Here is a 23,793-nt window from a genome sequence, read left to right as displayed (position 1 = left end):
GAGGTAGGAGGGGTGAGAAAGAGAGGAGGATTGCAGTCAGTATTGGAACGCGGCCCGTGCTCTCAGGAGGAGTGCAGTCAGTATTGGGACGCGGCCTGTGCTCTCAGGAGGAGTGCAGTCAGTATTGGGACGCGGCCTGTGCTCTCAGGAGGAGTGCAGTCAGTATTGGGACGCGGCCTGTGCTCTCAGGAGGAGTGCAGTCAGTATTGGGACGCGGCCTGTGCTCTCAGGAGGAGTGCAGTCAGTATTGGGACGCGGCCTGTGCTCGCAGGTAAACAGAACTTTGTCCGCAGACAGTTTTCCGTGAAAATTTGTTAAAGCGGGATAAACCGGTGAGCTCCGGTGTGTGTGTGTGAGTGTGTGTGAGAGTCCCGGTGTGGTGTCCGCGCTGAGGCTGACCCGGGTCAGACCCGGGACTCGTGACGCGGGTCAAACTCTTTTCATGTTCAAAGTTCCTGTTAGCCGTTAGCTTCAGTTAGCATCGCTCCGCCAGCTGCCGGTTTAAACCCGGGTCTGACGGTTAGAACGGGCCGGGACCGGGACCGACGGGACCGGAGCAGTAGGGCACCGGTCATAAACAACGTGTGCTGATACGGAGATCAGTCGGTGCCGGTTAGCTGTGTGCTGCTAGCCGGCTGCTACAGTCAGGAGCTAACGGAGCTAACTGACCGGCGGGTCAGAGCCGCTGGTACCGGGACTTCCCCCGCTCTCCCCCGGGTCAGTGACCGGCTGAACTCAGAGTTTACTGACTTTACCGGACGGGCAGAGACTGTGAGTAACTCTTTACTGTTGTTGTTGTTGTTGTTGTTGTTGTTGTTGTTGTTGACTGTGAGTAACTCTTTACTGTTGTTGTTGACTGTGAGTAACTCTTTACTGTTGTTGTTGTTGTTGTTGTTGTTGTTGACTGTGAGTAACTCTTTACTGTTGTTGTTGTTGTTGTTGTTGTTGACTGTGAATAACTCTTTACTGTTGTTGTTGACTGTGAGTAACTCTTTACTGTTGTTGTTGTTGTTGTTGTTGACTGTGAGTAACTCTTTACTGTTGTTGTTGTTGACTGTGAGTAACTCTTTACTGTTGTTGTTGACTGTGAGTAACTCTTTACTGTTGTTGTTGTTGACTGTGAGTAACTCTTTACTGTTGTTGTTGTTGTTGACTGTGAGTAACTCTTTACTGTTGTTGTTGTTGTTGTTGACTGTGAATAACTCTTTACTGTTGTTGTTGTTGACTGTGAGTAACTCTTTACTGTTGTTGTTGTTGACTGTGAGTAACTCTTTACTGTTGTTGTTGACTGTGAATAACTCTTTACTGTTGTTGTTGTTGTTGACTGTGAATAACTCTTTACTGTTGTTGTTGTTGTTGACTGTGAATAACTCTTTACTGTTGTTGTTGTTGTTGACTGTGAGTAACTCTTTACTGTTGTTGTTGTTGTTGACTGTGAGTAACTCTTTACTGTTGTTGTTGTTGTTGACTGTGAGTAACTCTTTACTGTTGTTGTTGACTGTTGTTGTTGTTGTTGTTGTTGTTGTTGTTGTTGACAACATTTACCCAGTGGCCAGCTGTTTTCGTTGTTGTTATTTGTTTGTTTTCTACTTCTTTTTACTCTTTTTTTGGTGATTTCTTTTCTTTGTTAAAAAAAATCCTGAGAGGATTGAAACTTTTCTTTAAAAAAATCAAATCCAGAAACTGTAAAAACAGAAGTTATTGTGACGGTCTGTTCCTTCAAACATCCCGAACGCAGAAGAAGGAGGTCGGATGTCTGAGGAGGGATATCACTCCCGGCCACCCCCCTCCTCTGATAAATAAAGAACAGTCCCTTAAAAAGCCACAGGTCACACTCTTCCTTGTGGGGCTTTACAGCAGATCAGGAAAAACTCCCCAAAAATCACGGAAACATTTTCCCTCCAACTGTCCACAGATTTAAGGGACTGTTCTGTATTTGTCAGAGGAGGGGGATGACGTCATGTTTTCTATAGATCACCAACTTATTTCACAGAAAAAAAATCACCAAAAAAACTTTAAAGGTTAAAAAAATGGCAGAAAATCTTTCATGAAAAAAACGAAAAAAATACCAAAAATCTTTAAAGAGTAAAAAATTGACAAAAAAATTTGTTGAATGTGTTCATCATTTTGGTAATTAATTAATTTTTTGATTAATTAATTTATTGATTCATTTATTTTATATCTTGGGTTTTTTGTGTTTTTGAAGAAAACATGCCATTCAAACTCGGCAGCCTGCAATCAGTCAATACATTAATTAAATAATAAGTTTTGGCATTTTTTGTTTCTTTTGAAAAACATTTTAAACAACATGTTTTACTTACGAATCTTTGACTCAGAATAAATAATAATAAATAAATATGATTTATACTGTTGACATGATTCTGCTGAAACCCTAACCACCTGCTTTATAGAATATTAATGTAATTTATATCATCTATAATAAAATCAGCTTTTTATTTTTGCTGTGTTTAGTTTTAAAATCAGGTTTTTAACCCCTTGACACCTGAACAAACTGTGTCCAATTCTTAAAAAAAAACCAAAAAGTAATTCAAGCTTTTCAAACAGAGAATTCAAAAAAAAATATGAGAAAAACTTGACATCTTGAACACACTGATTTCCTAAAAATAAGTTGGACATATTTGTGAAAACATGAGAGACTTTTATGGACCTCTGACCTCTGACCTCTGACCCCACTGGCTCCAACTGATTCTGTTTTGTGACCAAAGCTGATCTATTGGTGTATTTTTATTTTGTTTTATTTATTTTTTCTTATTTACTGGTTTATTTTTAAATATTTGACTCATTTGTTTTGTTGTCCTTATGATCATTTTGTCTAATTATACTCCTTTTTTTAATATTATCTTTTAAATGTTTGTCAGTCTTTAAATGTTGAAACTTAAAAAACACAATTGGAAAAAAAACAAGGTGATGGAAAACTTAAGGAGAAATGGCCGAAAAGTTTGCAAGAAATTAGTAAAAATTTACAAGAAAATGACCTAAAAATAAGCAAAAATGACCCCAAGAAAGTGCTTTTTTTCTTTCTTCAAGATTTAAATATATAATATATATAACTGTAAAATATATGTACCAGTATAATATATTCATAGTATAATATAGATAACTGTGTGATATATATAACTGTAGTTTCTGGACCGTTTTTGGGATGTTTCTTTTTTTGTTGCTTGAGATGTTTTAAAGAATAAATTGGAGCCGTTTTCTGCGTCTGAACGCAGCACCAGAAATCTGACATCCATCCAGGTGTTAAAGGGTTAACCTGATACATTTTATTTTGAAAGTCACAGGATGTAATAAATAAAAGCAGACATGATGAAGGTTGGATAGAATGATCTCCGTTCTGTCGGTCACATGATGCAGGTGGAGCGCCGCTCTCTGACCTCGACATGCTGTCCGCGTGACGGCGGCGCCACAGCCCCCTGTGGAGCCTCTGCGACCCCCACTGTGCTATGATTGGTCGGCTGCCGCCTGTCAGCATGCAGCTGACCTATCAGACGCTGCCGGCTCAGCTGAGGCGGAGCTCTAGACTCCGGAAGCTGACGGCCGCGCTGCTCGCCACCTACGCCATCGGGAAGCTGTCGCCATACATCTGGAGGAGGATCCAGGTCACACACACACACACACACACACTCACACTCACACAGTAACACACACACACATTGTCACACACACACACACACACACACACACACTCACACAGTAACACACACACACGGTCGCACACACACACACACACACACACACACACACACACACACTCACACAGTAACACACACACACACACACACACACACTCACAGAGTAACACACACACACTCACACAGTAACACACACACACATTGTCACACACACACACACACACAGTAACACACACATTCACACACACACAGAAACACACACACACTCACACAGTAACACACACACACACACACACACACACACACACACACACACACACACACACACACACACACACACACACACACACACACACACACACACACACACACACACACACACACACAGTAACACACACACTCACACACACACAGTAACACACACACACACACACTCACACAGTAACACACACACACATTGTCACACACACACACACACAGTAACACACACATTCACACACACACACACACACACACACACAGTAACACACACACATTGTCACACACACACACACAGTAACACACACACATTCACACACACACACACACACACACACACACACACACACACACAGTAACACACACACATTGTCACACACACACAGAGTAACACACATGCATTCTATCACACACACACACACTCACAGTAACACACACACATTGTCACACACACACACACACACACACACACACACACAGTCACACACACACACACACACACACACTCACACAGTAACACACACACATTGTCACACACACATACACACACACACACACACACACACACACACTCACACACACAGTAACACACACACAGAGTAACACATATGCATTCTATCACACACACACACACACACACACACACACACACACACAGAGTAACACACATGCATTCTATCACACACACACACACACACACACAGAGTAACACACACACGATGTAATGATGATGTAATATGCTTGTTTATTTGTTTGTTTACAGAGGAGTGCAGCAGGTAAACAGCTGGGCGGGGCCAGCAGCTCCTCCTCAGTGGACAAGAAGAAGAGAGACAGCAGGTGTGTGTGTGTGTGTGTGTGTGTGTGTGTATTTGTGTGTTTGTTACTCTGCGTGTTACTCTGTGTGTTTTTGTAACTCTGTGTGTGTGTGTTCAGGGTTTCCACTGTCATGGAAAATCTGGAAAAGTCATGTATTTTCACAATCACATTTTGATGTTTTTGTTATTTTGTTATTGTGGTGTTGTTGTGGTTGTTGTTGATGTTGATGTTGTAGTTGTGGTTGTTGTTGTTGATTTTGTTATTGTTGTAGTTGTTGTTGATGTTTTTGTTTTGATGTAGTTATTGTTATAGTTGTAGATGTTGATGATGTTGATGTTTTGTTATTGTCATAGGTGATGATGTTGTTGATATTGATGTTGATGCTGTAGTTGTTGATGTTTTTGTCATTGTTGTAGTTGCTGATGTTGTAGATGTTGATGATATTGATGTTGTAGTTGTGGTTGTTATTGTTGTTGATGTTGTAGGTGTTGATGATCTTGATGTTTTGTTATTGTTGTAGTTGTAGATGTTGATGACATTGAAATAGTTGTGGTTGTTGTTGTTGTAGTTGTTGATGTTAATATTGATGTTGATATTGATGTTGATGCTGTAGTTTTGGTTGTTGTGTCTGATATAAGTTAACTGTATCTGAATGTGGTAAAAACATTGTAGGTTATGTAATTTTTTTTAAAGCTGTAGTTGTTATTGTTGTTATTGATGTTTTTGTTATTTTTGTAGTTGTTGATGATATTGATGTTGTAGTTGTGGTTCTTATTGTTGTTGATGTTGTAGGTGTTGATGATATTGATGTTGATGTTTTGTTATTGTTGTAGTTGATGATATTGATGTTGTTGATGTTGATATTGATGTTGATATTGATGTTGATGTTGATGCTGTAGTTTTGGTTGTTGTGTCTGATTTAAGTTCAGTGTATCAGAATGTGGTAAAAACATTGCAGGTTATGTTATTTTTTGATGCTGTAGTTGTTTTTGTTATTGTTGTAGTTGTTGTAGATGTTGATGATATTGATGTTGTAGTTGTGGTTGCTATTGTTGTTGATGACATTGATGTTAATATTGATGTTGATGCTGTAGTTGTGGTTGTTATTGTTGTAGGTGTAGTGGTTGTTTTTGATGATGTTGTTGAAGATATTGATGATATTGACGTTGTAGTTGTGGTTATTGTTGTCGTTGTGGTTGTTGATGTTGTAGGTGGTGATGATATTGATGTTGTAGCTGTGGTTGTTATTGCTGTTGATGTTGTAGTTGATGTTAATATTGATGTTGATGCTGTAGTTGTGGTTGTTGTTATTGTTGTAGGTGTTGATGTTGATGCTGTAGTGATGATGTTTTTGTTGATGTTGTTGAAGATGTTGATGATATTTACATTGTAGTTGTGGTTATTGTTGTAGTTGTGGTTGTTATTGTTGTTGATGATATTGATGTTTTTGATGTTGATGCTGTAGTTGTGGTTGTAGATGTTGATGTTGATGCTTTAGTTGTGGTTGTTATTGTTGTTGATGTTGTAGGTGTTGATGATATTGATGTTGTTGATGTTGATGTTGTAGTTGTGGTTGTTATTGTTGTTGATGTTGCAGTCGTTGATGACATTGATGTTGATGTTAATATTGATGTTGATATTGATGTTGATGTTGATGCTGTAGTTTTGGTTGTTGTGTCTGATTTAAGTGAATTGTATCTGAATGTGGTAAAAACATTGCAGGTTATGTTATTTTTTTTTGTAGCTGTTGACGTGTTTATCATAACGTCTGTGTCCTCAGTGTCCACCTGTCCTCTGCCTCCCTTCATTTTTTCATGTGGACATCTGTCTCAATTTGATATCGATTTGAAAAAGTTAAAAAAAAAAAAAAAAGTAATATTACAGGTTCTTGAAAAGTCCTGAAAAAGTTTTGAAACTGTATCCTTGAAAGTGTGTGTGAATGCGGGTGTGGCTGAGCAGCATCAGAGACAGCTGTGTGGACATGTTTTCCTGCTGCCTGTCCTCAGGTCTCCATCCGTGAACAGGGACTTTGTCCTCCGACTGTCTCGTCTGTTGAAGCTGTTGTTTCCACGGTTACTGTGTCCAGAAATCGGCCTGCTCGCCCTGCACTCCCTCACCCTGATGACCAGGACATTCCTGTCCATCTACGTGGCTGCTCTGGACGGTCTGTCCCTCTGTCTTTCCCTTCATCTGTCTTTTTTGATTCATTGATATATTGATGATCAGGTGTATGTATTGATCGGCAGGTGTGATCGTCAGGTGTATTGTCCAGAAGGACCCTCAGGCGTTCGTCCTTCAGCTCTCGAAGTGGCTCCTCGTCGCCGTTCCTGCAACTTTCATCAACAGCGCCATCAGATTTCTGGAGGGTCAGCTGGCGCTCCGGTTCAGGAGCCGACTTGTCGACCACGCCTACCAGCTGTACTTCACCAACCAGGTCACACACACACACACTGTAACAAACACTGTAACACACACACACACACACACACACACACACACACACACACACACACACACACACACACACACACACAGTAACACACACACACACACACACACACACACACACACACACTGTAACACACACACACACACACACACTGTAACACACACTGTAACACACACACACACACACACAGGAACACACACACACACACACACGCACACACACACACACCACAACAGCAGCTTGTCTCAGTCTCTGACCTGCTTTCCCTGTATGTCTCTCTGTCCCTCTGTGTCCCTTTCTCTCCGACTGTGTGTCTCTGCAGACTTATTACCGTGTCAGTAACATGGACAGCCGTCTGTCCAACCCCGATCAGTCTCTGACGGAGGACATCGTCATGTTTTCGGCATCCGTCGCGCACCTGTACTCCAACCTGACCAAACCCATCCTGGACGTGGTGGTCACCTGCTACACCCTGCTGCGCACCGCCCAGTCCAAAGGTACACCTGCTGACACGCCTGCAGACACACCTGCAGACAGACTTGCAGACACACCTGCAGACACACCTGCAGACAGACCTGCAGACACACCTGCAGACACACCTGCAGACAGACCTGCAGACACACCTGCAGACACACCTGCTGACACAACTGCTGACACACCTGCAGACACACCTGCAGACACACCTGCTGACACACCTGCTGACATACCTGCAGACACACCTGCTGACACACCTGCTGACACACCTGCAGAAACACCTGCTGACACACCTGCTGACACACCTGCAGACACACCTACTGACACACCTGCTGACACACCCGGCGTCCTGATGAAGACTTTGTGACCATCCTCATCTTTTCTGCAGGAGCTAACACCACCTGGCCCTCCGTCATAGCTGGCCTGGTGGTGGCGCTCACTGCCAAAGTGCTGCGCTCCTGCTCGCCACGCTTCGGGAAGCTGGTGGCTGAGGAGGCAAAGAGGAAGGGCGACTTGAGATACATGCACTCACGCATCATCGCCAACTCCGAGGAGATAGCCTTCTACGGCGGACACAAGGTGAGTGAAATGAAGTGCCCCCTGCGGGGAACAGACAGAGAACTGCAGCTTCAAACCAGATTCACAGTTTGATTGAAGCCATTCAATTCAACTTTATTTATAAAACGCCTTTTGAGCAAAGTGTGCGTTTGAGTCGCAGGCGGAGACAGCCCTGTCTGTGGCGATAACCTCTGGGTGCGTTTGATTCGTAGGTGGAGATGGCCCAGCTGCAGAGGAGCTACCGGTCTCTGTCGTCTCAGATTCATCAGATCCTGCTGAAGCGTCTGTGGTACGTGATGTTGGAACAGTTCCTCATGAAGTACGTGTGGAGTGCCTCTGGCCTCGTCATGGTGGCGGTGCCCATCATCACCGCCACCGGATACTCCAAATATGGTAAATACACCGTTCACACTCACGAAATGAATGAAAGCCTGCACCATTCGTATGGTTATCAATAACCTGGAAAAAAAAAATTCCAGACCAGGAAAATGTTTTGGAACACTAAATAGAAGTTTTTGAAAATTCAAAAACTGTATAATAACACATGATGCATTTAAGGGACGCTGATAATTTCAAAATCTTTATTTTGTTGGTGTTACTTGTTTGTAAAATTGTCAAAAAATATGAAAGAAAATGAGAGAAAAAAAACAATTTCAAAATCACAAAAAAAAATTTAAAAAAAAATTGAGATTTTTCAAGAAAAGATTTTTTCTTGAAGAAAATAAAAAAGAATGAAAGAAAAAAAATGTTGGAAATAATTAAAACGTCATCGAAAGCCTTTAAAGAAAAGAAAAGAAGAGAAGTTAAAGAAAAAGAATTGTCAAAATGGTCACTTTATTTTTTTTTTCTTTTTTGTCATTTTTTTCTTTTAAAAATTGCCAAAACATTTTATGCCAGATAATGGCCAAAATGCATTATATAAAAATCAGCAAAAGATTTATTGAAAAAAAAATTTTGTTAGAAAACATGCTTTCCAAATCAGCGGACCCATACTTTCATTTCAAAGTCCTAAAAAAATATTGGTAAAGATGTGTATAAACCCTGGATCTGTGGTGACCTGTGTTTATCTGTGATTACCTGTGGTGACCTGTGTTTATCTGTGATGACCTGTGGTGACCTGTGTTTATCTGTGATGACCTGTGGTGACCTGTGTTTATCTGTGATGACCTGTGGTGACCTGTGTTTATCTGTGATTACCTGTGGTGACCTGTGTTTATCTGTGATTACCTGTGGTGACCTGTGTTTATCTGTGATGACCTGTGGTGACCTGTGTTTATCTGTGATGACCTGTGGTGACCTGTGTTTATCTGTGATGACCTGTGGTGACCTGTGTTTACCTGTGATGACCTGTGGTGACCTGTGTTTACCTGTGATGACCTGTGGTGACCTGTGATGACCTGTGGTGACCTGTGTTTACCTGTGATGACCTGTGGTGACCTGTGTTTACCTGTGATGACCTGTGATGACCTGTGGTGACCTGTGTTTACCTGTGATGACCTGTGGTGACCTGTGTTTACCTGTGATGACCTGTGGTGACCTGTGGTGACCTGTGACGACCTGTGGCTTGTGGTGACTTGTGGTGACCTGTGGTGACCTGTGGTGACCTGTGACGACCTGTGACCTGTGGTGACCTGTTGTGACCTGTGACGACCTGTGACCTGTGACCTGTGACGACCTGTGACCTGTGGTGACCTGTGGTGACCTGTGGTGACCTGTGACCTGTGGTGACTTGTGACGACCTGTGGTGACCTGCGATGACCTGTGGTGACCTGTGACGACCTGTGACCTGTGGTGACCTGTGGTGACCTGTGGTGACCTGTGACCTGTGGTGACTTGTGACGACCTGTGACCTGTGGTGACCTGTGACGACCTGTGACCTGTGGTGACCTGTGGTGACCTGTGACCTGTGGTGACTTGTGACGACCTGTGACCTGTGGTGACCTGTGACGACCTGTGACCTGAGACCTGTGGTGACCTGTGACGACCTGTGACCTATGGTGACCTGTGTTTACCTGTGGTGACCTGTGACGACCTGTGACCTATGGTGACCTGTGTTTATCTGTGGTGACCTGCGATGACCTGTGGTGACCTATGACGACCTGTGACCTGTGGTGACCTGCGATGACCTGTGGTGAACTGTGACGACCTGTGACAACCTGTGACCTGTGGTGACCTGTGATGACCTGTGACCTGTGGTGACCTGTGTTTACCTGTGATGACCTGTGGTGACCTGTGTTTACCTGTGATGACCTGTGGTGACCTGTGGTGACCTGTGACGACCTGTGACTTGTGGTGACCTGTGGTGACCTGTGGTGACCTGTGATGACCTGTGACGACCTGTGACTTGTGGTGACTTGTGGTGACCTGTGGTGACCTGTGACCTATGGTGACCTGCGATGACCTGTGATCTGTGGTGACCTGTTGTGACCTGTGACGACCTGTGACCTTTGACGACCTGTGACCTGTGATGACCTGTGGTGACTTGTGTTTACCTGTGGTGACCTGCGATGACCTGTGGTGACCTGTGACGACCTGTGACCTGTGGTGACCTGTTGTGACCTGTGACCTGTGGTGACCTGTGACCTGTGGTGACTTGTGACGACCTGTGGTGACCTGCGATGACCTGTGGTGACCTGTGACGACCTGTGACCTGTGGTGACATGTGGTGACCTGTGACCTGTGGTGACTTGTGACGACCTGTGACCTGTGGTGACCTGCGATGACCTGTGGTGACCTGTGACGACCTGTGACCTGTGACCTGTGGTGACCTGTGTTTACCTGTGGTGACCTGTGACGACCTGTGACCTATGGTGACCTGTGTTTATCTGTGGTGACCTGCGATGACCTGTGGTGACCTGTGACGACCTGTGACCTGTGGTGAACTGTGACGACCTGTGACGACCTGTGACGACCTGTGACCTGTGATGACCTGTGACCTGCGATGACCTGTGGTGACCTGTGATGACCTGTGACCTGTGGTGACCTGTGTTTACCTGTGGTGATCTGTGATGACCTGTGACCTGTGGTGACCTGTGATGACCTGTGACCTGCGATGACCTGTGGTGACCTGTGATGACCTGTGACCTGTGATGACCTGTGACCTGTGATGACCTGTGACCTGTGGTGACCTGTGACCTGCGATGACCTGTGGTGACCTGTGATGACCTGTGACCTGTGGTGACCTGTGTTTACCTGTGGTGACCTGTGATGACCTGTGACCTGCGATGACCTGTGGTGACCTGTGATGACCTGTGGTGACCTGTGATGACCTGTGACCTGTGGTGACCTGTGTTTACCTGTGGTGACCTGTGACCTGTGTCAGACTCGGAGGAGGTGAAGCAGGCGGCCCTGGTGATGAAGGAGGAGGATCTGGTCAGTGAGAGGACTCAGGCCTTCACCACCGCTAGAAATCTCCTCAACGCTGCTGCCGACGCCGTAGAGAGGATCATGAGCTCCTACAAGGAGGTGCACATCCTACACCTCCTCCTCCTACTCCTCTCCACCTCTCTAACTCTCCTCCTCCTCCCCCTCTCCTCCTCCTCTACCTCTCCTCCTCTCCCTCTCCTCCTACTCCTCCTCTCCACCTCTTCCTCTCCTCCTCCTGCTCCTTCTCCACCTCTCCCTCTCCCCCTCCTCCTCCTCCCCCCCTCCTCTCCACCTCTCTTCCTCCTTCTCCTTCTCTCCCTCTCCTCCTCCCCTTCCTTTCCACCTCTCCTTCTCCTCTCCCTCTCCCTCTCCTCCTCCTTCTCCTCTCCACCTGTCCTCCTCCTTCTCCTTCTCCTCCTCTCACCTTCTCCTCCTCTCCTCCTCTCCTCCTCTCCTCCTCTCTCTCAGTCATTCAGTTTTATTTGTGGTCTGTCATCATGTCAGAGAAGCTTTCAGGGAAACCTGATCAGAGCAGAGAGGAGTTAATAAACCTTTAGATAAAGATGTATAAATAGATGAAAATTAATAAGTGAATAGATGTATAAATAGATATATGAGAAGATTTATACATACATGTATAAATAGATTTATAAATAGATGTATGAATAGATGTATAGCTAGATTCATAAATAGATGTATGAATAGGTCTGTTAATAGATGTATAAATAGAGCTTTGTATTCAGCACCTCCTCCTGTATGTCCTCCTGCAGGTGACGGAGCTGGCAGGATACACCTCCCGTGTCTCTGAGATGTTGGACGTGTTTGAGGACGTGAATGAAGGAGTGTACCGGCGCTCTGCAGACAGGGAGGAGGAGTCAGGAGGAACAGCAGGAGGAGCAGCAGGAGGTGCTGTGGTGCAGCATGGTCAGAGAGTGTGTGGTCGTTTGGAGATCAGAGGTGGGAGCTCAGCTGATGACTTTTTGCCCTGAGTGTTGTCTCAGGCTGCCTGCCTGCAGACAACACTCAGGGCTAAATATTTTCACTGAACAGAAAACAACAACAATAAAACACAAACTGTGTGTACCTGTGTGTGTGTGTGTGTGTGTGTGTGTGTGTGTGTGTGTGTGTACCTGTGTTTGTGTGTACCTGTGCAGGTCAGGTGATCAGTGTGGAGACAGGGATCCGCTGTGAGAACCTGCCGATCATCACACCCACTGGAGACGTGGTGGTTTCCAGCCTCAATATCCAGGTAACACACACACACACACACACGGGGTGTCACTGTGTGTGTTTGTGTGTGTGTGTCCACAGGGTGTGAGTATGTGTGTGTGTGTGTGTGTGTGTGTGTGTGTGTGTGTGTGTCCACAGTGTGTGTGTGTGTGTGTGTTGCAGTGTGTGAGTGTGTGTGTGTGTGTGTGTGTGTGTGTGTGTGTGTTGCAGTGTGTGTGTGTGTGTGTTGGAGTGTGTGTGTGTGTGTGTGTGTGTGTTGCAGTGTGTGTGTGTGTTGCAGTGTGTGAGAATAATACGACTCGATGAAGCTGATCAGTGATTATTGATGACATCACTGATTGATCCTCAAATCACTGTGGAGCATGCTCAGTGCGTCTCCTCCTCCTCATCCTGGTCTTCTCATTTTTTCCATCTGTGAGGTCAAAGGTCAGAGCAGAGCCTGCAGCTCATTAGCATTTACTGAAGAGAGAGTGTGTGTGTGTGTGTGTGTGTGTGTGTGTGTGTGTGTCAGACACACAATAGAGGGATTATCGGGGGACATTTTTGTGGCTCCGACTCAAACGGAGAAGAAGAGGAAGGAAGAAGAAGAAGAAGAAGAAGAAGAACACGGATGGAAACAGAGGCTCCTCTTTGTTGTGGGGTTCTGACCTTTGACCTCTGTGCTCCGACAGACGCTCTGTGATTGGTCGGTTGTGTCAGACTGTGGCCATCTCGCATCCCTGTTTCCCTCACTCGCATCTCTTCCTCACGTCTTAGTCCCACCCACAGGAGATGCGAGGACAGAGACATGTATTTAGACAAACGAGACGTCCTGTCCTCTGGACAGACGTGAAGGGACGTCCGTTTCTGATGACGGCGATCAGCTGATCAGCTGATATGACCGCGGTGTCTTTCTAACACTGGAAATTATTAAGCGGACTAAATGTTTCGGGGAAAATGTAAATGCGCTAACTCATCAAAGCGGCGCTCAGGAGCGATCAGCCTCTCGTGTGACTGTTTGAAATGACGATCGGTGTTTTGATCAAAGTTTAGGAGGGAAACGACAGATCGAGAAAAAGATGGTGGATCAGGAAACATTAACGTGGAAAAGTTGGGAGTGATGCGGTGATGTCGGCGCGTCAGATCGGTCTGATCGGCTGCGGCCGCGGTCCGATCATTAGCCGGTATCCGCTCGCGGGGGCGCGTCGCCCGGTAAAAGACTTCCGTGAAGGCCGCCCTCATGTATCCTCGCTTCCCTCTCCTCCGAGAGCCTCCCGCCTCCTCCGCTCCCAGACTCCTCCGAGTGCATTCGACAGTTGGGATGTCCTTACGTGTTTCGGTCCTGATCGGTTTGCGGGTCAAGTGATCGAGGATAGAAGATGGAGGAGCCGAGGAGTCGAGGAGCCAAGGAGTCGAGGAGCCGAGGAGGGATATTGGAACAAACCCTCAGTGTTTTTATCCATAGTTTTTCTGTCCGTGTGACATCAGATCCACCGTCCGAACACGCCGGCATCACAAAATAATGTTTAAAGGAAAATCGTTCCCAAATTATTTATCCAAAAATCACGAAAAAGATTTAAAAATTACAAAAAGGAAAAAAAATTAAAGGAAAAAAAGATAAACTTTTTTTTTTTAAATTAAAATTAAAAATGGAAAAAATATAAACAAAAAATATTAACAAAGTGTGTCTCTGTGTTTTTCTGTGTCTGTCTGTCTCTCTGTGTCTGTCTGTCTCTCTGTGTCTCTCTGTCTCTCTGTGTTTCTCTGTGTCTGTCTGTCTCTCTGTGTCTGTCTGTCTCTCTGTGTCTCTGTGTTTTTCTGTGTCTGTCTGTCTCTCTGTCTGTCTGTCTCTCTGTGTCTCTCTGTCTCTCTGTGTTTCTCTGTGTCTGTCTGTCTCTCTGTGTCTGTCTGTCTCTCTGTGTCTCTGTGTTTCTCTGTGTCTGTCTGTCTCTCTGTGTCTGTCTGTCTCTGTTTCTCTGTGTCTGTCTGTCTCTCTGTGTCTTTCTGTCTCTCTGTGTCTGTCTGTCTCTGTGTTTCTCTGTCTCTCTGTGTCTCTCTGTGTCCCTGTCTCTCTGTGTCTGTCTGTCTCTCTGTGTCTCTCTGTGTTTCTCTGTGTCCGTCTGTCTCTCTGTGTCTTTCTGTCTCTCTGTGTCTGTCTGTCTCTGTGTTTCTCTGTCTCTCTGTGTCTCTCTGTGTCCCTGTCTCTCTGTGTCTGTCTGTCTCTCTGTGTCTCTCTGTGTTTCTCTGTGTCTGTCTGTCTCGCTGTGTCTGTCTGTCTCTCTGTGTTTCTCTGTGTCTGTCTGTCTCTCTGTGTTTCTCTGTGTCTTTCTGTCTCTCTGTGTCTCTCTGTGTCTCTCTGTGTCCCTGTCTCTCTGTGTCTGTCTGTCTCTCTGTGTCTCTCTGTGTTTCTCTGTGTCTGTCTGTCTCGCTGTGTCTGTCTGTCTCTCTGTGTTTCTCTGTGTCTGTCTGTCTCTCTGTGTCCCTGTCTCTCTGTGTCTGTCTGTCTCTCTGTGTCTCTCTGTGTTTCTCTGTGTCTGTCTGTCTCGCTGTGTCTGTCTGTCTCTCTGTGTTTCTCTGTGTCTGTCTGTCTCTCTGTGTTTCTCTGTGTCTTTCTGTCTCTCTGTGTCTCTCTGTGTCTCTCTGTGTCCCTGTCTCTCTGTGTCTGTCTGTCTCTCTGTGTCTCTCTGTGTTTCTCTGTGTCTGTCTGTCTCTCTGTGTATTTCTGTCTCTGTGTTTCTCTGTCTCTCTGTGTCCCTCTCCCTCTGTGTCTCTCTGTCTCTCAGGTGGACGAGGGGATGGACGTGTTGATCACGGGTCCAAACGGTTGTGGGAAGAGTTCTCTGTTCAGGATCCTCAGCGGACTGTGGCCTGTTTATGGAGGAGTCCTGTACCGCCCAGACCCCCAGTACATGTTCTACATCCCCCAGAGGTAGTACTACTACTACTACTACTACTACTACTGTACCGCCCAGACCCCCAGTACATGTTCTACATCCCCCAGAGGTAGTACTACTACTACTACTACTACTGTACCCGCCCAGACCCCAGTACATGTTCTACATCCCCCAGAGGTAGTACTACTACTACTACTACTACTACTACTGTACCGCCCAGACCCCCAGTACATGTGCTACATCCCCCAGAGGTAGTACTACTACTACTACTACTACTACTACTGTACCGCCCAGACCCCCAGTACATGTTCTACATCCCCCAGAGGTAGTACTACTACTACTACTACTACTACTACTACTGTACCGCCCAGACCCCCAGTACATGTTCTACATCCCCCAGAGGTAGTACTACTACTACTACTACTACTACTACTACTACTACTGTACCGCCCAGACCCCCAGTACATGTTCTACATCCCCCAGAGGTAGTACTACTACTACTACTTCTACTACTACTGTACCGCCCAGACCCCCAGTACATGTTCTACATCCCCCAGAGGTACTACTACTACTACTACTACTACTACTACTACTACTACTGTACCGCCCAGACCCCCAGTACATGTTCTACATCCCCCAGAGGTAGTACTACTACTACTACTACTACTACTGTACCGCCCAGACCCCCAGTACATGTTCTACATCCCCCAGAGGTAGTACTACTACTACTACTACTACTACTACTGTACCGCCCAGACCCCCAGTACATGTTCTACATCCCCCAGAGGTAGTACTACTACTACTACTACTACTGTACCGCCCAGACCCCCAGTACATGTTCTACATCCCCCAGAGGTAGTACTACTACTACTACTACTACTGTACCGCCCAGACCCCCAGTACATGTTCTACATCCCCCAGAGGTAGTACTACTACTACTACTACTACTGTACCGCCCAGACCCCAGTACATGTTCTACATCCCCCAGAGATATTACTAGTACTAATACTACTTCTACTGCTGGGTTGTTAGTATTACAGTATTAATACTGTAGTACTGTGTACTGTGCAGACCGTACATGTCAGAGGGGGCCCTCAAGGACCAGGTGATCTACCTATAGTACTGTAGTTATACTGTAGTACTGTGTACAGTGTAGACCTTACATGTCGGAGAGGACCCTCAGGAACCAGGTGATCTACCTGTAGTACTGTAGTTATACTGTAGTACTGTGTACTGTGCAGACCGTACATGTCGGAAGGGACCCTCAGGGACCAGGTGATCTACCCGGACTCGGTGGAGGATATGGTTCAGAGGGGGGTCACAGATTCCGGTCTGGAGGAGATCCTTCAGACCGTCCACCTGCTCTACATCCTGGACAGAGAGGGAGGTCAGTAGTAATACTTTTACTTCATCCTGCTCTGATCGTAGTACCTGAGGAGAGTCTGATGATATCATCATGTAGCTCAGAGTTTACATAGAGTACATTATGTACTCGATGTATGTGATGTACTTGATGTACTCGATCTACATGATGTATTTGCTGTAGTTGATGTACTTGCTGTACTGCAGTACTGTGTGTACCTGGTTGTCAGGTTGGGAGGCGGTGAGCGACTGGAAGGACGTCCTGTCAGGAGGAGAGAAGCAGAGGATGGGGATGGCTCGCATGTTCTACCACCGGTACTCACTCACTACTACTGCATACTGTAATACTCAGGGTACTTTATGATTCTGCATGTCCAGAGGTCAGACTGGACTGAGCATGTGCAGATGAAACCTGCAGCGTCGTCACTTTTCTTGTGCTGCTGTCAGATGTCTTTCACAAATATTTAACCCTTTGAACTCTGAGCTGCAGTTTCTTTCAACAACATGAAAGAAGCAACAAGCAACTCGGTGAGAAATGTTTCACAAATTGTTGGAAATGAGTAGATTTTCAAAATGATTTAAAAAAGTTTTTAAAAATGTACTTAACTTACTGTAATTTCTAAGCACTTTTACCAAAATGTTTTGTTGTGGTTTTTTTACTTTCTTTTTGTGTGTTTTTTTAAAACAAATGTTCAGGTAATTTTCTTGGAACTTTTCACTAATATCTGGTCAATTTTGAGTCAATTCTTTGTTGCTGGTTTCCTTCTTTCATAATTCTGACAGAAATATAACCGATTTGTTCAGCGTTCAAAGGGTTAACCTCTCCGTCTCTGTCTCCAGGCCGCGGTACGCCCTGTTGGACGAGTGCACGAGCGCCGTCAGTATAGACGTGGAGGGAAACATTTTCCAGGCTGCAAAGGATGCTGGGATATCTCTACTGTCCATCACACACAGACCCTCACTATGGTCAGTTACACACACACTAACACACAAACACATAGAAACACACACACACACTCACACACACACACAATAACACACACAGTAACACACATTATACAACAACGTTAACGTCAGTCGTTCTCTGACGTTACTGTAGATTGTAACAGACTGCTGTGTTCTGTTTGTCCCTCTGGAGCTGCCGTACGGCAGGAAAACAGTTGTGGGGGAACTTCGTTCTTTTCAGGGCTTATGCTATGTCACTAACACGAGACTGTGCACGTTACCAACACGAGAATGTGCACTACAGTGTTACAATCCTGGAGGCAGCTGCAGGTAGCTGAAGGATGCAGCAGGAAGATGGAGGCAGCAGCAGGAAGCTGGAGGCCGCAGCAGGAAGCTGGAGGCAGCAGCAGGAAGCTGGTGGCCGCAGCAGGCAGCTGGAGGCCGCAGAAGGCAGCTGGAGACCACAGCAGGAAGCTGGTGGCCGCAGCAGGCAGCTGGAGGAAGCTGCAGCTCTTAGTTGGAGAGGAGTCTTCCTGCTCTCCTCAGTAGCTCCAGAGGGACTCTATTATGATTATCCAACAGGCTGGTAGAGCGATCAGACTCAGACTTTACTGGAGACTCACTGAATAATGTTGATGATACTCAGCAGCAACATGCAGACCGAGCTAACACAAAGGAACAAGATAGTTTTTTTTCCTGCTAGTTCGCAGGAAAATATTTGTGTTGCTAGGCAACAGCTGTCACTTCCAGAGGTTGAGGAACTATTTATGTCGGCAGAAATGGACAAACAAATCAGAATCTGTTGTTTGTTACAACTGTTAACTCATAATAATATTAATAATATCACACCGAAGGACGAGCTGTGAGACTATACACACACACACACACAGACACAGACACACACACACACACACACACACACACACACACACACACACACACACAGACACACACACACACACACACACACACACACAAACACACACACACACACACACACACACACACAAACACAGACACAAACACACAGACACACACTCACACAAACAGACACACACACCAAAAAACACAGACACACACACACACACACACACACACACACACACACAGACACACACACACACACACACACACACACACACACACACACACACACACACACACACACACACACACAAACACAGACACAAACACACAGACACACACACACAAACAGACACACACACCAAAAAACACAGACACACACACACACACACACACACACACACACACACACACACACACACACACACACACACACACACACACACACACACACACACACACACAAACAGACACACACACAAACACAGACACACACACACACAAACACAGACACACACACAAACAAAGACACACGCACACACACACAAACAAAGACACACACACACTCACACAGACATACACACACACACACACACACACACACAAACACACACACAGACACACACACACACACACACACACACACACACACACACACACACAAACAAAGACACACACACACACACACAATGACCTCCTCCTCTTCCTCTTCCTGTGTCCTCTAACAGGAAGTACCACTCTCACCTGCTGCAGTTTGATGGAGAGGGAAGCTGGAGGTTTGAACCGCTGGATGCGTCCACCCGTCTCTCTCTGCAGGTCTGTCTCTGTCTCTGCAGGTCTGTCTCTGTCTCTGCAGGTCTGTCTCTGCAGGTCTTTCTCTGTCTCTGCAGGTCTGTCTCTGTCTCTGCAGGTCTGTCTCTGCAGGTCTTTCTCTGTCTCTGCAGGTCTTTCTCTGTCTCTGCAGGTCTGTCTCTGTCTCTGCAGGTCTGTCTCTGCAGGTCTGTCTCTGCAGGTCTTTCTCTGTCTCTGCAGGTCTGTCTCTGTCTCTGCAGGTCTGTCTCTGCAGGTCTGTCTCTGTCTCTCTTTCTCTGTCTCTGCGGGTCTGTCTCTGGGTCTGTCTCTGTCTCTGCAGGTCTGTCTCTGTCTCTGCAGGTCTGTCTCTGCAGGTCTGTCTCTGTCTCTGCAGGTCTGTCTCTGTCTCTGCAGGTCTGTCTCTGCAGGTCTTTCTCTGTCTCTGCAGGTCTGTCTCTGTCTCTGCAGGTCTGTCTCTGCAGGTCTTTCTCTGTCTCTGCAGGTCTTTCTCTGTCTCTGCAGGTCTGTCTCTGTCTCTGCAGGTCTGTCTCTGCAGGTCTGTCTCTGCAGGTCTTTCTCTGTCTCTGCAGGTCTGTCTCTGTCTCTGCAGGTCTGTCTCTGCAGGTCTGTCTCTGTCTCTGCAGGTCTGTCTCTGCAGGTCTGTCTCTGCAGGTCTGTCTCTGTCTCTGCAGGTCTGTCTCTGTCTCTGCAGGTCTGTCTCTGCAGGTCTGTCTCTGTCTCTGCAGGTCTGTCTCTGCAGGTCTGTCTCTGTCTCTGCAGGTCTGTCTCTGTCTCTGCAGGTCTGTCTCTGCAGGTCTGTCTCTGCAGGTCTGTCTCTGTCTCTGCAGGTCTGTCTCTGCAGGTCTGTCTCTGCAGGTCTGTCTCTGTCTCTGCAGGTCTGTCTCTGTCTCTGCAGGTCTGTCTCTGCAGGTCTTTCTCTGTCTCTGCAGGTCTGTCTCTGTCTCTGCAGGTCTGTCTCTGCAGGTCTTTCTCTGTCTCTGCAGGTCTGTCTGTGTCTCTGTCTCTGCAGGTCTGTCTCTGCAGGTCTGTCTCTGTCTCTGCAGGTCTGTCTCTGCAGGTCTTTCTCTGTCTCTGCAGGTCTGTCTCTGTCTCTGCAGGTCTTTCTCTGTCTCTGCAGGTCTGTCTGTGTCTCTGTCTCTGCAGGTCTGTCTCTGTCTCTGCAGGTCTGTCTCTGCAGGTCTGTCTCTGTCTCTGCAGGTCTGTCTCTGCAGGTCTTTCCCTGTCTCTGCAGGTCTGTCTCTGTCTCTGCAGGTCTGTCTGTGTCTCTGTCTCTGCAGGTCTGTCTCTGCAGGTCTGTCTCTGTCTCTGCAGGTCTGTCTCTGCAGGTCTGTCTCTGTCTCTGCAGGTCTGTCTCTGCAGGTCTTTCCCTGTCTCTGCAGGTCTGTCTCTGTCTCTGCAGGTCTGTCTGTGTCTCTGTCTCTGCAGGTCTGTCTCTGCAGGTCTGTCTCTGTCTCTGCAGGTCTGTCTCTGTCTCTGCAGGTCTGTCTCTGCAGGTCTTTCCCTGTCTCTGCAGGTCTGTCTCTGTCTCTGCAGGTCTGTCTGTGTCTCTGTCTCTGCAGGTCTGTCTGTGTCTCTGTCTCTGCGGGTCTGTCTGTCTTTACTTTTACTTTTGTTGCTGATGTTCAGGTGATTTTCGTGTAACTTTTGATTCGTTTCTTGCTCATGTTTTGGGTCAGGTGATGTGACGCTGCTGGTTTCCTTCTCAGTATGGCTTTTAAAGGGTTAAACAGTCTGTCTGCAGGAGGAGGAGAGAGGAGGAGGAGGAGGAGCAGGAGGAGGGGGAGGAGAGAGGAGGAGGAGGGAAGAGGAGGAGGAGCAGGAGGAGGAGGAGCAGGAGGAGGGGGATGAGCAGGAGGAGGAGGAGCAGGAGGAGGAGCAGGAGGAGGAGGAGCAGGAGGGGGCTACATGCTGGCAGAGACTTGTGTCAGACTCAGATCAGCTTGTCTCCGTTAATTTGTCGTAGCTCGATTTACAAACAGCAGCAGATAATTCTGCTTCCTGTTCACGGTGTGCGCCGCCGTGGTGCTTCCTGTTCACGGTGTGCGCCGCCGTGGTGCTTCCTGTTCACGGTGTGCGCCGCCGTGGTGCTGTCATGTCAGTTGGACTGACTCGCTCTCTGATTTGTAATCCTGATTTGAACGGCACTTCACCGAGTCGCAGGTTAGTTTAGTGACCTCAGCTGGAAAATCAAACATGTCGGCGTGACCTTTAACGGTCATGTCCTCCCTCGTCTCCTCCCTCGTCTCCTCCCTCGTCTCCTCCCTCATCTCCTCCCTCATCTCCTCCCTCGTCTCCTCCCTCATCTCTACCCTCGTCTCCTCCCTCATCTCCTCCCTCATCTCCTCCCTCGTCTCCTCCCTCGTCTCCTCCCTCGTCTCCTCCCTCGTCTCCTCCCTCATCTCCTCCCTCATCTCCTCCCTCGTCTCCTCCCTCATCTCTACCTTCGCCTCCTCCCTCATCTCTACCCTTGTCTCCGCCCTCCCCTCCTCCCTCATCTCCTCCCTCGTCTCCTCCCTCATCTCTACCCTTGTCTCCTCCCTCATCTCAGCCCTCGTCTCCTCCCTCATCTCTGCCCTTGTCTCCTCCCTCGTCTCCGCCCTCCCCTCCTCCCTCATCTCCGCCCTCCCCTCCGCTCTCGTCTCCTCCCTCGTCTCTGCCCTTGTCTCCTCCCTCATCCTACCCTCATCTCCTCCCTCGTCTCCTCCCTCATCTCTGCCCTCATCTCCTCCCTCGTCTCTGCCCTCGTCTCCTCCCTCGTCTCTGCCCTCGTCTCCTCCCTCGTCTCCGCCCTCGTCTCTGCCCTCGTCTCCTCCCTCGTCTCTGCCCTCGTCTCCTCCCTCGTCTCCTCCCTCGTCTCTGCCCTCGTCTCCTCCCTCATCTCTACCCTCGTCTCCTCCCTCGTCTCCTCCCTCGTCTCCTCCCTCATCTCTACCCTCGTCTCCTCCCTCATCTCTACCTTCGTCTCCTCCCTCATCTCTGCCCTCCCCTCCTCCCTCATCTCTGCCCTCCCCTCCTCCCTCATCTCTACCCTCGTCTCCTCCCTCGTCTCCTCCCTCGTCTCCGCCCTCGTCTCCTCCCTCGTCTCCTCCCTCGTCTCCGCCCTCGTCTCCTCCCTCGTCTCCTCCCTCGTCTCCTCCCTCGTCTCCGCCCTCGTCTCCTCCCTCGTCTCCGCCCTCGTCTCCTCCCTCGTCTCCGCCCTCGTCTCCTCCCTCGTCTCCTCCCTCGTCTCCTCCCTCGTCTCCTCCCTCGTCTCCGCCCTCGTCTCCTCCCTCGTCTCCTCCCTCGTCTCCTCCCTCTACAGCAGCACGTCTTTTTGAGACGGATGCCTTAAAAATCCAACACAAAAAGAAATATTCTGGGTCCTTGAGAGTCATGGAAAGTTTTGAAACGTGCATGAAAATGTGAGTGAACCTTGATTTTCTGATGCAGTTCTTGATTGAAACTGAAACTTTATTTAAACAGGAGGAGAAACAACGACTGGAGAATCAGCTGTCCGGAATTCCCAAGATGCAACAGAGACTGTCAGAGCTGTGTTTGCTGCTGGGGGAGAGAGAGGGGGGGGGGGGGGAGGAGGAGAGAGGGAGGAAGAGTGAGGAGGAGGAGTGAGGGATGAAGAGTTAGGAGGAGGAGGAGGAGGAGGAGTGAACCACACAGAAAGAGTAAGGAGGAGGAGTGATGGATGAAGAGTGAGGAGGAGGAGGAGGAGGAGTGAACCACAGAAAGAGTAAGGAGGAGGAGTGATGGATGAAGAGTGAGGAGGAGGAGGAGGAGGAGTGAACCACAGAAAGAGTAAGGAGGAGGAGTGATGGATGAAGAGTGAGGAGGAGGAGGAGGAGTGAATCACAGAGGAAGAGTAAGGAGGAGAGAGGGATGAAGAGCGAGGAGGAGAGGGGGATGAAGAGTGAGGAGGAGGAAGAGAGAGGAATGAAGAGTGAGGAGGAGGAGGAGAGAGGGATGAAGAGTGAGGGGGAGGAGGAGGAGAGAGGGATGAAGAGTGAAGGGGAGGGGGAGGAGGAGAGAGGGATGAAGAGTGAGGAAGAGAGGGGAATGAAGAGTGAAGGGGGAGGAGGAGGAGGAGAGAGGGATGAAGAGTGAGGAAAAGGAGAGGGAGATGAAGAGTGAGGAGGAGGAG

At 47.4% G+C, this 23,793-nt stretch overlaps 1 protein-coding gene across 1 annotated transcript; it reads left to right on the top strand.

Moving 5' to 3' along the window:
* Positions 1–227: 227 nt before the first annotated feature.
* abcd1 (ATP binding cassette subfamily D member 1) lies at positions 228–23,533 on the top strand. The gene is made up of 17 exons (XM_088081509.1): positions 228–771; positions 3,376–3,620; positions 4,675–4,748; positions 6,734–6,891; positions 6,974–7,161; positions 7,499–7,673; positions 8,039–8,229; positions 8,421–8,601; positions 11,531–11,673; positions 12,345–12,531; positions 12,729–12,823; positions 15,567–15,712; positions 16,919–17,064; positions 17,270–17,354; positions 17,880–18,005; positions 19,577–19,664; positions 23,124–23,533. The coding sequence occupies exons 2-17, from the start codon at positions 3,465–3,467 to the stop codon at positions 23,265–23,267; spliced, it is 2,283 nt and encodes a 760-aa protein (XP_087937635.1). The 5' UTR covers positions 228–771; positions 3,376–3,464; the 3' UTR covers positions 23,268–23,533.
* The last annotated feature ends 260 nt before the right edge of the window (positions 23,534–23,793 follow it).

This window comes from Plectropomus leopardus, chromosome 9, assembly GCF_026936395.1.
Source record: "Plectropomus leopardus strain MGB_pleo_1.0 chromosome 9, ASM2693639v1, whole genome shotgun sequence".
In the NCBI taxonomy this organism is placed as follows: Eukaryota; Metazoa; Chordata; class Actinopteri; order Perciformes; family Serranidae; genus Plectropomus; species Plectropomus leopardus.
The sequence above is the reverse complement of the archived record's forward strand: the minus strand, read 5'-3'. Positions and strand labels throughout refer to the sequence as shown.